The sequence below is a fragment of the Poromitra crassiceps genome (assembly GCF_964638095.1).
Source record: "Poromitra crassiceps genome assembly, chromosome: 2".
Classification (NCBI taxonomy): Eukaryota; Metazoa; Chordata; class Actinopteri; order Beryciformes; family Melamphaidae; genus Poromitra; species Poromitra crassiceps.
Genome location: NC_139624.1, coordinates 75,396,571 through 75,412,631, shown reverse-complemented (window position 1 = coordinate 75,412,631; position 16,061 = coordinate 75,396,571). Strand labels below are relative to the sequence as shown.

At 44.5% G+C, this 16,061-nt stretch overlaps 1 protein-coding gene across 1 annotated transcript in view; it reads right to left on the bottom strand.

Moving 5' to 3' along the window:
• LOC310789867 (alanine aminotransferase 2-like) overlaps positions 1-15,576 on the bottom strand; it is a 37,049-nt gene extending 21,473 nt beyond the window's left edge. The window contains exons 1-2 of the mRNA XM_083651569.1: positions 15,450-15,576; positions 15,177-15,346 (exon numbers count right to left, since the gene is read on the bottom strand). Coding sequence (XP_083507695.1) covers positions 15,177-15,326 — 150 coding nt within the window. The 5' untranslated portion in view covers positions 15,327-15,346; positions 15,450-15,576. The remainder of the gene's footprint in view (positions 1-15,176; positions 15,347-15,449) is intronic.
• Positions 15,577-16,061: the final 485 nt, after the last annotated feature.

Sequence of the window (16,061 nt, the reverse complement as noted above, 5' to 3'; positions counted from 1 at the left end):
AGCAAATATGTTGGTCTATTCTTTAAACTACGACATTTTCTTCCTCTTTCTGCCCTTCTGACTTTATATAAAACACTCTTTGAGCCTCACTTGAATTATTGTAATGTTATATGGTGCAACACTTACCCCACACATTTGAAAAAGCTTCAGACGCTTCAGAAAAAAATTATCAGAGCACTATCATGGGCTGATTTCAACTCACCAACTGCTCCTTTATTTTATCATTATAATCTCCTACGCCTTACTGAATATAATTATTTCCAGAACGCCTGTTTGATGTATCAGGTTACATACAATTTAAACCGCCGCCTATGTGAGCTCGTTCCAATCTGTGTGCCTCTGCACGCACACGACACTAGGACGAAACATCTTATTCGTGGCAAAACTAGAAAACTGCATTGCACTAATCTTAGTGTTGCGTGTAGGGGCCCGCAGATCTGGAACGAGCTCGATGAAACTATAAAAATGTCACACTCTGTCTCCTCTTTTAAAAAAATACTGAAGAATCAACTATTAGCCACATATCTGAATTGAAATTGTCTGGGAATTGTCTTGTCTGTCCTATGTCCTGTATTACACGTTGTGGGGGTATTAGGCCAGTACCCTGTCCTATTTTGTTTTGTTTGTTTTGTCTGTTCTATATTGTATGACAATTGTTTATTTAATGTCAGAAATTATGTTTCTTGTGGGTCCCCACCAAAAGCTCAGAAAGCTTCCTCGGGGTTCCCTTTTGCACACTCTGGTTTCCTTCATTTTTCAAGTTACCGTATATATTTTTTCAAGTGTGTGTGAATAAAAAGAAATCTGAAATCTGAAATCTCTAACAGAGAGAGTGAAAGAAAACTCATGTGTTTGTTTTGAATTGGAAAGTGCATCATGGTAGGAACACCAACATGTTTTCTATTAGATTTAGTGCTGCTTCAAGTTCTCCCTCAGAATCCTCTCTTCTCTGACGGCGGTGGGAAAATAGCATCTTCGATTAGATCTATTGATGCCTTGTCCCTCTCTCCTCCACTAAATTGCAAGCATTTGTTTGAACAAACCAGAGAGAGAGAGAGAGAGAGAGAGAGAGAGAGAACTGATGACTACAGGACACCTCCCACTGTCTGGTTTCCCTGCCACCTGATGGCTTAGCATGTAAATTAAATCAGTGATGCCTGTTCATCTCACACACACACACACACACACACACACACACACACACACACACACACACACACACCTCATTAGCAACCTTGACACTGGCACAGAGTCAGCTTGGCACTGGGCCTATGGAAGAGGAAGGGTGGGCTTTGGCAGAGACACTGGGGGGCACGGAGGGGCTCACAGACAGAAACTCCACTGTTTTGGTTGGGGAAGTACCGTTACTCAATAATTGCTGCCTTAATCAAACCGCAGGGTGAAATAGTCTATTTTAATTTTGTTCCTAATACATTATCCATCTATCCACTGGCTATTCATCTCCACTGAATCAACAGCTCCTTCAGCTCTCCGCCCTGAGCGACACCTGCATGATGTGATTTGGTGCCTGTGTGTAATAAGCTGCTCCTGGTATTGCTACAGTCACATTAGATAAGCTGCTCCTGGTATTGCTACAGTCACATTAGATAAGCTGCGTGCTCCTGGTATTGCTACAGTCACATTAGATAAGCTGCTCCTGGTATTGCTACAGTCACATTAGATAAGCTGCTCCTGGTATTGCTACAGTCACATTAGATAAGCTGCTCCTGGTATTGCTACAGTCACATTAGATAAGCTGCTCCTGGTATTGCTACAGTCACATTAGATAAGCTGCTCCTGGTATTGCTACAGTCACATTAGATAAGCTGCTCCTGGTATTGCTACAGTCACATTAGATAAGCTGCGTGCTCCTGGTATTGCTACAGTCACATTAGATAAGCTGCTCCTGGTATTGCTACAGTCACATTAAGCTTCTGGCATACTCTTCGCGCACGCGCTGGAGGCGGGGCTTGGAGGAGGGCGCGCGCACTCTGCACGGGCCAAAACAGAACATACTCAGTGCGCAGCTCCAGGCTCCAGGCAGTCTGAATGAAATTGAATGTAACGTTCCCAATTCTATGTATTAAATTCTAAAAAACGACCCTCAACATTTGGGAAGGCTAAGCCACACAACTAGTTCGTTATAATCGAACGCCATGCTTCAAAGGCAACTTTACGACGGTGAGGACTCAATCACAGCAGATATCCACTGATAGCCTACCACGGAGATCTCACAGGCACAGGCAGCAAAACCCGACGCGCTGATAGAAAAATCTCCATGGACGCGCCGCGCTGCGCTCAGGCCTCGCCCTCCGACACGCCCCGTGCGATGACGTCATAATCGCCGTGCGCCCTATGTGCTTGGCTGGGCGCGAAGAGTATGCCACAAGCTTTAGATGGTCATGTGACATCACGTTGGGTGCTGCTCCCTGTTGCTGGCAGCCAGTTGCCTCATTGGCTCCAGACAGAGGAAGCATATGTGTCTGACTCATCATATGTCAGAGTGTCTGACTCATCAAATCTGCCTTTCAGTTTCACTTCAGGCACGATGGACACCACAGACCATGGTAAAGGTAAATGGACTGCATTTATATAGCGCTTTTATCCAAAGCGCTTTACAATGTACCTACATTCTCCCATTCACACACCGAAGGCGGCCAGCTGCCACGCAGGGTGCTGGCACAGCCATCGGGAGAAATTTGGCGTTCAGTGTCTTCTTGCCCAAGGACACTTCGACATGCGGACTGGAGGAGCCGGGGAATCGAACCACCGACCTTCTGATTAGTGGACGACCTCCTGAGCCACAGCGCCCCCCCATGGTACTTTCAGAAAAACCGTACTCAGGTCAAGTCAAACATTTAAAAAGTACATTTAAAAACCAACGGAAGTTCAAGTGCTGCACAAAGCCAGTGAACATTACACTAAACACAGATCATCAACATAGCAACACTGCCAGAAAACAAACACACGGCGCACAGAGCACACACACACACGTCACACACACACACACACACACACACACACACACACGAGAACAAAAGTGAATAACGCGTATGGCCAGACCCTTTCTCAATGGTGTTTTTATGTGTGTACTGCAGCTGTTAAATACCCATGACAGAGACACAGTGTTTCCCACAGGATTTAGAGTTATTGTGGTGGGGGACATCGACATGGTGATGGTGGTCTAAAAAATATTATATCTCAATGGTGGGGGACCACAGACGGGGTCATGCTCCCCCGCGAGATTTTTTTTTAACAGTTTAAAGTAAAATGCATGAATTTGGTGTACTTTGAGAAAGCACTTAAAGGAACATTCCGCCCATTTTCAACCAGCTTTGTATCATTAGAACATCAGTAGTATATCAGAAAACTGTAAACGGTTTTGAAGTCTGTCATTTAATTTGACAGTTATTGACTGTTAAAGTGTGGACCAGTGACATCACTGGTCCACACTAACTCAAATTAATAACTCATTCACTCAAATCAACTCTCAAACTGTAAACGGTTTTGAAGTCATTCATCTAGTTTGTCAGTTATTTAGAGTTGATTTGAGTTAATGAGTTATTAATTTGAGTTAGTGTGGACCAGTGATGTCACTGGTCCACACTTTAACACTCAATAACTGTCAATTTAAATGATAGACTTCAAAACATTTTACAGTTTTCTGATATACTACTGATGTTCTAATGATACAAAGCTGGGTGAAAATGGGCAGAGTGTTCCTTTAAGAGCAAAATGAAAAGGCTAGATCTATGAAGAACATGTCATCATTACTGTGCTGTGGGTTTACAATGACAAACTAAATTTCTCCCTATAGGTCAGGGATACTATACTTTGCCCGGGGGCCACTTTCGTGAAATGATAGAAGGCGAGGGGCCAGTTAATAAACAAACAATATACATTTTTCTGTAGCGGATTGTAGGTTTTTGGGGTGTCAGCCGGAGTTTAGGCTGACAATGTTGTACACACCGGATAGTAGGGATGGGCATCGAATTTCGAATTTTCGAATAATCGTTGTTATTATCAAGGTCGACTTTTATTATTGAAATTCGGAAAAAAAAAAAAAAAAAAAAAAAATTAGTGAAATGTTGCATTGTCTCCCCTGATTCTAAGTATAGTCAAATCGCTTGGTTTGAGCAAGTAAAACAATTTTTATAAGCATTTTAAGCAAGGTTTATGGAAAAATGAATGGCGGATGAAATCCCATGAAGAGGGAGAGGGGGTGACTTTGGCACCCCTTTGGCACTCAGACCTGAGCCTACTAAATATTTAATGAACCACTCATGATTGTCAAAACTGTTTTTTATTTTCGAAAATGTCAATGTCATGTAACATGTTCTTTACTTCAGTGGTGCAATGCTTGTTTGAGCTAAAAATCCACAGCAGAAGCTTTTTATATTAATTAATAAAGCCGTAGACTTAGAATCAGGGGAGACAATGCAACATTTCACTCACCAAAAAAAAAAAAAAAAAAAAAAAAATTACATTTTTATTTTTATTTTCGAATTTCGAATTAAATTCGAATTTGGCCAGCGAATTTCGAATAGTGTTTTTGCTAGAAATGCCCATCCCTACCGGATAGTTAGTTAGGTTAAGCTAGTTAGGTTAAGTACATACATAAGTGCCTGGGTAGCGAGCAGATGGCGGTATTTGACAATTTAGCAGCTAAATCATAGATTATTGAAAGATATTCCATATTCCAGACTGAAATGCTATAACAGAAGTGGAGTATTGGCCAGAATGACATGAACATTTGGACACTTATTCAGCGGGTATCTTGCATGTAGCGTTCAGGTGCACTGTAAAAAAAAAAAAAAAAAAAAATCAACATCAACATCAACATCTTGTTGTGGTGGTCAAAATCCCATTGTGGCGGTGTGCCATAAATGCCCCTATGTATGGGAAACACTGCTGTATACTAGTGTTTGATTCATTCACAATTCATAAAAGATTGCATTTGTCTTCAACTTCTCTAATTTCTCCATTCAATCTCAGTTTCTGCCTGTGATTTGCCAGGAGACACGATGTGATGTAAGTGATTTGCCAGGAGACAGAATGTGATGCAAGTGATTTGGGCCTAAAGAAAAATAAAGTTTGGTTCCTGTTGGTTGTCAGTTGAGGTGATGGGTCAGTAGGGAATTTATTTTATTTTATTTATTTGTTTTTTTCCAGTGGCAGCAAGGGATAGATAGGAAATATTTATATATTTTTATTTTCCTTAAAATTACAGCAGCGATGGATACTTTTTTCATAACATAGCCTAGATGTACGGTACTCTACCACTGTGCTCTACACACATTTTTATATGAACAAAATATTTAAGTCAATATGAATGCTTCAATGTTATTAAAACGTGCTGATTTTAAATACTTTGAGCCGTCGAGGGCACTGGTTCTAGCTCTGCCGTGCACTTCAGTGCTAAATACCTGAATTGAAATAAAGCCATGACGCCACTGACGAGCTAACCATATTTCCATCAGTCTTTTGTGTTGCTGCCTTCGGCTCTGGTGAAATAAAATCGATCTCCTTGCTCAGTTTTAACATGACGGTGGTTTTCAATTGTTTTGAGAGAGAAAAAGTCCGCTCCTCTGGAAGCCCTTTGAGTTGTGTGTAACGTCAGCTCCGCTAGGCCGGAGGCGGGGGTTTAGCGAAGCCGCGGTCTTGCCTGGTGAGTTGCCACCGGGGAAGTGGCTTCACTTCTCCCCGTAGCGTGACTCCCGTCCCTCGCGCAGTGCATGCATGTGAGTTTGAGTAACAACAAAGTGATATCCATTCTCCTGGCCGATTGCCACAATTGCCCATGTACAGTACATGTACATGTAGGTCATTTAGAGGCACCAGTATTCCAGTTGAAAAGTTCTGTGTATGGATTTAATTTTAACGTTATACGTTATAGCCTACTTGGGCTATGGGCGGAGGGCAGATATGCGGTCGCTATGACGACCAGGTGTGGGCGGAGGTGAGTAAACTTGCTAATGGAAACCGAGTCTATATCAAGTAGAGACGAGTAAGACCAGGTCGAGTAGAGCTGTACTGTGCTGTTATATGTGGTGGAAATGACGACATGAGTGGGGGTCGACACCACATCGCTGGCGATATCCGTCCATTTGTCAGCTCTGTCCACTTTGCCGGCTGCTGATACGAATATACAAGGGCACTGTTTAACTTCCTGAAGCACGTTTTCAAATGATTTTAACCCCAATCTCACAATTTTGGTTGGCACGCTAGTGCTGCATGGGCAGAGAAGCGACACAAAGCACATGTCCGTCATGCTCCCTGCCATTTTCGTTTTAAAGTATCCGTAGCGGAAAGCACCTTTGCGCAGTGGCAAACCCCGCCCCTTAGCGCCACCGTCAAATCAACAAGCTCATAAAATAAATTTGGGTCGCACGTAAATTGACAGGGTCGGTCGGAAACCGGAACCGAACAAAAAAAAATGTAGGCCTTGCCAGGAGACAGGATGTGATGTAAGTGATTTGCCAGCAGATAGGATGTGATGTAAGTGATTTGCCAGCAGATAGGATGTGATGCAAGTGATTTGCCAAGAGATAGGATGTGATGCAAGTGATTTGCCAGGAGATAGGATGTGATGTAAGTGATTTGCCAGGAGACAGGATGTGATGTAAGTGATTTGCCAGGAGACAGGATGTGATGTAAGTGATTTGCCAGCAGATAGGATGTGATGTAAGTGATTCCCCCGGAGATAGGATGTGATGCAAGTGATTTACCCAGAGATAGGATGTGATGCAAGTGATTTGCCAGGAGATAGGATGTGATGTAAGCGATTTGCCAGGAGATAGGATGTGATGGAAGTGATTTGCCAGGAGATAGGATGTGATGTAAGTGATTTGCCAGGAGATAGGATGTGATGCAAGTGATTTGCCAGGAGATAGGATGTGATGTAAGTGATTTGCCAGGAGATAGGATGTGATGTAAGTGATTTGCCATGAGATAGGATGTGATGTAAGTGATTTGCCAGGAGATAGGATGTGATGTAAGTGATTCCCCCGGAGATAGGATGTGATGTAAGTGATTTGCCAGGAGATAGGATGTGATGTAAGTGATTTGCCAGGAGATAGGATGTGATGTAAGTGATTCCCCCGGAGATAGGATGTGATGTAAGTGATTTACCCAGAGATAGGATGTGATGCAAGTGATTTGCCAGGAGATAGGATGTGATGTAAGCTATTTGCCAGGAGATAGGATGTGATGTAAGTGATTTGCCAGGAGATAGGATGTGATGCAAGTGATTTACCAGGAGATAGGATGTGATGTAAGCAATTTGCCAGGAGATAGGATGTGATGTAAGTGATTTACCAGGAGATAGGATGTGATGTAAGTGATTTGCCAGGAGATAGGATGTGATGCAAGTGATTTACCAGGAGATAGGATGTGATGCAAGTGATTTGCCAGGAGATAGGATGTGATGTAAGTGATTTGCCAGGAGATAGGATGTGATGTAAGTGATTTACCAGGAGATAGGATGTGATGCAAGTGATTTGCCAGGAGATAGGATGTGATGTAAGTGATTTGCCAGGAGATAGGATGTGATGTAAGTGATTTACCAGGAGATAGGATGTGATGCAAGTGATTTGCCAGGAGATAGGATGTGATGTAAGTGATTTGCCAGGAGATAGGATGTGATGTAAGTGATTTACCAGGAGATAGGATGTGATGTAAGTGATTTGCCAGGAGATAGGATGTGATGTAAGTGATTTACCAGGAGATAGGATGTGATGCAAGTGATTTGCCAGGAGATAGGATGTGATGTAAGTGATTTGCCAGGAGATAGGATGTGATGTAAGTGATTTACCAGGAGATAGGATGTGATGTAAGCAATTTGCCAGGAGATAGGATGTGATGTAAGTGATTTGCCAGGAGACAAATCTGCTTTGAATGTTTGAGGAAGTGCAGGTATTTCAGCATGCTTTTAAAGTTAGCACTGCAGATGAGGTGCTGCGATTTGCTGTGTCCCAGGTTCACGTGTTGATTCATTTAACTGTTTTCTTCAAGTTCCGTGCCATTTTACTGAAGCTTGGACAATATCTGGATGTACTAAAGTACTAGGGCAGAAACATCCCTCTGAGTAGTATTTCTCTTTACAGAACCTACTGCGGCTTGTCTTGATGTTGTAGTCAATAGAGTACCGCAGGGATGACGTCTTTTTGTAGGCTTTATCCAGAAATCGCGGCCAGTTTTAGAATGGGGATTTCACTTAAATGCATAAAATAAGGTCTGTGGTTACCAAATGTTTATGGGAACGTGAATTTGGGTTCAGCATGATACTCTTCACAAACGTGAATGACTTTTATGCCTTTTGAAGCGTTTTATAAAAATCACGTTTAAAAAAAACTTTCCAAAAGTCTTAAAAGTTATTCACGTTTGTGAAGATTATCATGCAGAACCCAGATTTGCGTTCCTATAAACTTGTGTTAACCACAGACCTTATTGTTGTTTGTTAAATCGTAAAATAATAAATTGTTAAAATTGTTAAATCCCATACTTTTCCACTGAAGAACCCGGAAGTATACTTCTGGACTCATTCCTGCGGCTCTCTATGCCCTTTGTCACAATGTCATATGTGTGGCGATCACCTCAATGCATCTGCTAAGGCATTTTGCAAAGACAATATGAATGTATCAGAGCAAAGAGTCGACAGAAGAAAGTCACATGGCAGATTCCTCCAGTGATGATCGAGTGACAGCTGTTACAGTAATTACAGTAATGATGGGATAGCTGTGACGAAACTGGATGGGCTGGATTGCGTTTGACCCAGGAGGCACGATTCATTCAGGCATGACTTAACAGAGCTACAGTCACCAAAACCAAAAGCAGCCTTACCTTTAGAGCCTTACCTTTAGACTATACCTACAGTAGTTCACAACATGACTCATATAAGTCTCATGTCCAGTAGCTCTGTGATAACTGGATTATATATGGTGGCAAAACAACACCTCTGTATGGCTGTTTGCTCCTAGAGCTCGGCCATAATCACTGATAAACCAAGTGGCAGTATATTGCTGCAATGACCTAAATTCAATTTAAATTTAATCTACCGGTAATCGAATCTAATAAACAATCAGAACCAGAGTCTCTCTTCTGACACACTAGAACAGGGTTTAAGGGTCTAACTCGCTCGACTGGGCTGCTGTCCCAAGTCCGAGTAATCTCTCTGACCTTCCCACATTCAACCGGTCTCTCCTCATAATCTGAGTTGCAGGATAAGTAACTGTAACTCAGGTTTTTTACAGATACAGTAACAATAAACACCCCATGATTGATCATTTGAATCATGCAAACCGTATAATAATGTCAAATTGTCTTGTTTGCATGTTGCTTCCCATAATTCAGTGCTCTGTGTGACAAAATGTCAGGGTAACTGCCTTCAAGTGTACACACACGTGACACACCACTTAAGGTTTGAGACAATATTTGCATTTCTCTGTGTGTGTCTTTACACGCCAAGGACAAGCACGGCCTGCAAGCTTATGTGGGTTAGCCTCAAGAGAGAGGTGAGTTTGTTTAAGATCTGAATCATTGGACGCAGCGCAGTTCCTTTCTAGTCCTCGGCCAACAAAGAGACTGCTGTTCTCCCTGTGAGAGAGGGACCAGTCTCCTGCTCACTCAGCACCAGGCACCCATTACACCAGCAGAACCTGACCTCCATACCCTGCTTCTCACCAGGCTACAGTCAGCAGCACCAGGCACCCATTACACCAGCAGAACCTGACCGCCCTACCCTGCTGCTTCCCAGGCTACAGTCAGCAGCACAGAGCCTGCCCTGACAACCATCCTCAATTCACACTTCACTTAAGCCGTTTTCCCACATGCGTACCGGAAAATTACCTGTAAGTCAATATCGGACATTTCCTTTCACACCTCTCCTCTGGCATGTCGGAATCTACCAGCGAAATTGCCTGTATGTGGGGGGGGGGGGGGGCGGCACTGCAGAGCGAGTGGGGAGTGACGTGTCGGCAAAACTCCGAATGGTGAAATAAGTTTGCTTGTTTATCCGTTCACCTGCGTCGCGTTGAAGCACTTTTTACAGACTGGCTTCGTTTGATGTGTCCGGGCTTGACTTCGCTGTCGGCAATGTTGCTTAGTCCCTGTCGGGCTGTGACTGAAGGAGGAGGACGGACTGTGGCCAGAGAGCGAGCAGAGAGGAGAGGGGAAAATCAGCACACCCACACATGAAGCTGACATAGGCTACTGCTCTTATTATCACAAGATCATTTCGCCAGTTTGCTTTAATGTGCGCGAATGATTAGATTATGCCCGCTGGAACATTAAGCAACGTGTGTACACCTCGCCCATGAGAGTGTCGCGGAAAATGACTGCACCCGTTTCTCACTAGTATCCGCTAAAGCGCATACCGCTCTTCTGACTGGATCGAAAGTGGTGAAATCTCCGCGACGACGGGGTCGCGCTTATACCGGCACGACACCTTTCTCACATGCAGGCATTAGACCACGTTCCGGTCATTTTGCGGTACAAAGCGCATGTGGGAAAAGGGCTTTAGTGCGAAGCGGTCATCCCCTGATCTTCCCTCAACATTTAACAATGATTATTGAAAATCAAATCACAACTGTTTGATCATCTGACCCATTACTGTTTTTGACGGGACACCGAATTAAATTAAATTCACACTGCCAAACCCCTGAGACATCCACACACTGATTACAGTGGAATTCTACCAAAACGAACTTGATTGTTCTCTATTGTTATCTATACAGTGTATATATAAAAGTGAGTATGTGGGCAATGTTTGTTTGTTTCAAGTTCTGTGTTCGGCCACAGCTATGCCGTTTTAAGTGCGATCGGGCTGAAACCTTCAGGGTGTGTAAAGGGCACCCGTGTGGGTGACCTGACTGACTGAGCGGTATTTGTTTTTATTAGGGCAGATTAATGACCTTAATTGCCCTAAGGCTGATTGCCCTAAGGCTGAGGCTATAGTTCAGTGAAGATGTCATAAGTGATGATGTCATCAGTGATGTCATCAGTATGAGGCTATAAGTGATAGGAGTATAAGTAGGTAGAATAGGTAGGAATCAGATGGAGACGAAGGCTTCGGCCCCTGGGCTGTGCGCGAGTGACCTGACGGAGCCGGATTCTTTAATTAGGTGATTGCACTAATTACGATGTCATAGAGGCACGCGCGATGCCTACTTCTGCTAAATTTCCCATTAAGTGTTTAATAAGAGAAACATAGATGGATATAGAAGTACAGGAACGTCCGTAGAAATGTTGTTCCAGCCATCTCTGGCAATGCAAACCGATGATGAGAAACTTTGTGTGATTCTGACAACTCAGTCAAATTTTCAAAACTTCTTCTTTCCCTATTCGCTCTTTCTATTGTCACGTCGACGCTGTCACGTCCCCAGCAGTTGAGAGATCCAAGCCTGAATTAGCTTTCTACAGTGTCATGCCAGATGTCTGGCTAAGGATCTGAGGGTCATCATCACACGCGTGTACCCCACACACACACACACACACACACACACACACACACACACACACACACACACACACACACACACACACACACACACACACACACACACACACACACACACACACACACACACACACACACACAATCTGTTGAGCCAGTAAAAGTGCGCCAGTCACAGATCTGACAGACAGGAAGCGGTGTCTCAGCTGACCGGGCAGCTGCAGCAGAAACTCAATACGGGCTGTTTTCACTCATGAGTCACATCATAAATCACACCATGTGATTTTAAGGTGCAGGTGGAAATAAAAGATGCGCTCCTTTTTCTATAGTTAGTTTGCATTAATTTTCAACACAGCAGCACAGGGAAAAACAGCAAGCTATAATGGCAGAACAAGCTGTGTTACATAATGTTGGACTAATAAGATATCTTTATGGCATTGCAGATATGGTTATGGTTCACTCTCTGCAACCCTCAGTGACCTCACACAGCGTGGCCTCTCTCCTGTCACAGAGGGAGGGAAAGCAGAGAACCTGAGTACTTTGTGCAGAAGCCTTCCTCACAGAGGAAAGAGCTCTGACACCCCGAGGCCTCTCAGCTCCCGCTCAGTCCAGTCCAGTCAATTCATTCCCCAAGAAGAGACACGCAAACTCAAAGGAGAGACCAGACAAAAGAGGGGAGAGAGAATGCACCCCGCTTATGTAAAGACCCTGCAGCATGGCAGGCTAGAGGAGGGAGTGAAGTGTACGGGCAGGCCAACTCCACCTGCTCCTTATCCAGCTGATTGACCCGACTGGCTGTCGGTGCAGAGGACGGAGCTGAAGAGCTTCTTGCATTACAGCTCTGTAATGTGCATCCTGCTCGCCATTCCTCAGGAAAGCATGGTGGGTCAATATGGCCACAGTGGTCTGTTCTGTGCAGCATTGCAGAAGTGAATGATAAAGGGTCTAGTACCTCTGACTGTCACTCAAGCCGTTTTAAAAGCTGAGCTGTTGTCTGTCCTGCTATGACCCCCTCAACCGCTCAGCAAAACACCCTGTAGGCTAGGGTCTTCCTACATCCCTCTCTTTCCATACCATTATGCAACGCAGTTCCTTCCATACGCTATCATGTGGACACAGAGCAGGAAAACAACTTTTTTCTTCTTTTTTTAGCTGGTGGATTGCTAAAATCACAAATCACCCGGGGACTTTCAATGTTTTTCTAGCTTCTAGCTTTCTAGCAGACCAACTTCTCGCTGTCACCTCAAATCTGCGCTGCAAGTGCAAGCATGTGGCTGAAATTAAATTACAGCTGTTGTAGAGTTGAGTGTTTCATCATCTGTCTGTCCGTCCATCTCTCTCTCTCCCTCCATCACACACACACACACACACGGGAGGATATTGTCACGTGTGCTGTCTTAGGCCTTGGCCACACTGATCCGTGGTGTCTGTCCGTGTGCGTTCATTTCTCTGTTCACTTCCATTCATTTTCAATGACAGCTGTCCGACTGTCCGTGGAGCACTCAGAAGCGTACGTATCCAGAAAATTTGCATACGTTTTGATGGACAGAAAGTTGAAGAGGGATGAACTTTTTCTGGATGGACGTATCGGATGGTCGGATAGTCGCTGTCCGTTTAGCCAATCAGAGTCGAGGTCTCGAGAGGAGGCGTTCCGAGATTTGTTTCAACTTTTCAAAGATGGCGGCCGAGGCAGTGAAGGAGGCTATAATTTGCTGTGTACACCATCCCGCTGTTGTACAACGTGATAGTCAGTGTCACCGTCTGATTTCACCATCTAATCTGGTCATTCGGTGGCATTTTATTGCCACATAAGTAACGTAGCGCACAGAGCTAACAGCTAGCTCAAAGAACTTTTATGGAAAGAACTGAAAGCTCCATATTGCCCCATTGCAACATCAGCGCCCAGCAGCCTCCGCCATTTTTTTTTTTTGGAAGCGTGACAGCGCCAAAAGAACCTCGCACAGGCTCGCAGTGGTCAGCTGCGGTAGCGCGGGCCCCTATAATCAGCCTCTCTAAACAGTAACTCAACGGGAGAACACTCTAAATTTCGTGGATTCACATCTTTTCTGGGCGTACTGCAAATCTTGATTGAAGTGGTGTAGTGCAGGGATGTAAAACAACAACCATATTGTGGAAACTAAGCAAAATGTTTCGTTTTCTTTGTTTAGTTTTTTCAAGATAAATAGCTAATGCGGCTGTCGTCCACTCCGTCAGAAGTGCGTTGCCGTGGTTTTAACCTCGGGTCCTTTGCATTTACTATTTATCTTGAAAAAACTAAAAGAAAAAAACGAAAAATTTTGCTTAGTTTCCACAATATGGTTGTTGTTTTACATCCCTGCACTACACCACTTAAATCAAGATTTACAGTACGCCCAGAAAAGATGTGAATCCACGAAATTTAGAGTGTTCTCCCGTTGAGTTACTGTTTAGAGAGGCTGATTATAGGGGCCCGCGCTACCGCAGCTGACCACTGCGAGGCGCATTCTGTTTCCAAAAATGGCCGGAGTTTCGTCTCTTTCCTTCCATGCTCTTTGGCTAGCTGACGCCAGCTTTCTTCTTCTCTCGGTTTATAGGCGGGTCGCTGACACCTTCAAGGTGCTTACCGCCACCTGCTGTACAAGTAGGTTACTTGTACATGCAACGGACATACATCTATCCGTCTATCCGTTCTGTCCATTTTCTGACGGATCAGTGTGGCCAAGGCCTTAGCCTCATGAAAAAGAACTATAATAGTCGTATGAAATTTTACAACAGGCAAGTGTCCATAGTGATACTGCCTAGTTACCAAATACAGAGTAGCCTACTAGCTACAATGAGGTCACTCCGTTGTACGCACATACATAAGGTAAATCCCCATTGGAGCATTATTATTATTATGAGCAGGCCCGCTCCAACCCATTACGCAGAGTACGCAGACTGCGTAGGGCATCACGTGACTGAGGGCACCAAAAAAAAAAAAAAAAAAAAAAAATTTTTTTTTTTTTTTTTGGTGCCCTCAGTCAGGCCACTCACTGAACAGCAGGCCAGGCGCCGCCTACTGGTTTACTAGTGGGTTTATTACTTTATTCAGGGTGCATCTCATTGTAAAATTGGACTCGGCCCAAATTGGGCTTCAAACGGCCCAAATTGGGCTTCAAGCGGCCCAAATCTGGCTTCAACCGGCCCAAATCTGGCTTCAACTGGCCCAAATCGGGCTTCAGACGGTCCAAATCTGGCTTCAAACAGCCCAAATCTGGCTTCAAACGGCCCAAATTGGGCTTCAAACAGCCCAAATTTTTCGCCGCCGCCCTTCGGACGCCGGCACGCACGTCGGCCTGGCCTGCTTGGTATCTAATGCCCGGCCTGAATTATGATCCCAGTCCACCCCTGCTTGCATGTACAGTTTAACAATCACTTGTTTGCTGACATGTAAAGTAATTCTAACAATTGTTTGTTTCCCACATGTAATGAAATGTGAGATACACTAGTATCGTTCATAATTAATGATTTTGCAGTCTTTCGTTTGACAGTTATTGAAAGTTTTACGGGGGGGGGGGGGGCACCACAGAACAATTACGCTTAGGGCACCCAAATGGCCAGGATCGGCCCTGATTATGAGGATGATATGATCGCTCCGCAGGGGGAACATTCTATTATACGTTAATTACCCGTTTTGCCTACATGCTGAAACTTGCACCGAGGCGCGTGCACACAGCAGGCTCGTGCTCGTGGGCTTTAACGTTACCTCTTGGAGCTCCTTCTCAATCTGCACGGCGCGCAGCACGATGGGCCCGCGGACAGCGTACTCCACCCGCTTCACGTTGGGGTTCATGTTGTCCACCGTCAGCACCTTGCCCCGGTCACCGTGACCGTTCAGCCCCTGCTGCCCCGACATGTCTGTCTTCACTGGGACACCTGCAACATAACGGCGACACGCTCACAAAAAAGCCGACTGCCACACGCAGCGTGTAGCTACTATTTGTGTGAGTGAATGTTTGTGTTTCTTATCAGCTCTTACCAGTCGAGTAGCCTGCGGTGAGATGATAGGGAACTGTGTGTGTAGCTGCTTCTTTCTCTCTCTCTTCAACTGCTCCGACTCGAGTGAGTCTCAAGCATGAAACGAGTTGGGTTACTCAATGTTCATTCCCTCCCGCCTGTCACGCCTCCACGCGCCAGCCTCGCCGCAGGACTTGGTTGGCTGGATAGTTTTCCCCCTTCGGTTTGCTAGTGCTGCCTTCAAGTGCTGTCGGAAAATGTTGTTTGACACCCCTGAGCGAGTGGTGAATGCACACGACTGGGAAAGTCGAACTTGAAAAATTAGGTGAATCAAATCCAAAACTGCCAAGATGACAACGTTATAATGAGGGAAAGAGGTCCAATGGGCACTCCAAAATAGGATAAAAAATCTGTCCCCTGTCTGTGTCATGAAGGACACATGAACGCACGAAAATGCATTTTGGGAAAGACCCAGCACCCAAAACGCTACTTTAGTAGCAGGGTCCATTTGTTAATATTGCTGACCAAAAGCATTTGAATGTCTGTCTGTCAAGCTCAGATGACAGAGTTTACGAGGAGCATTTGAAGGCATCATTGGGTGAAGTATTCTCAAGTTTCAACATGTTTTATTTGG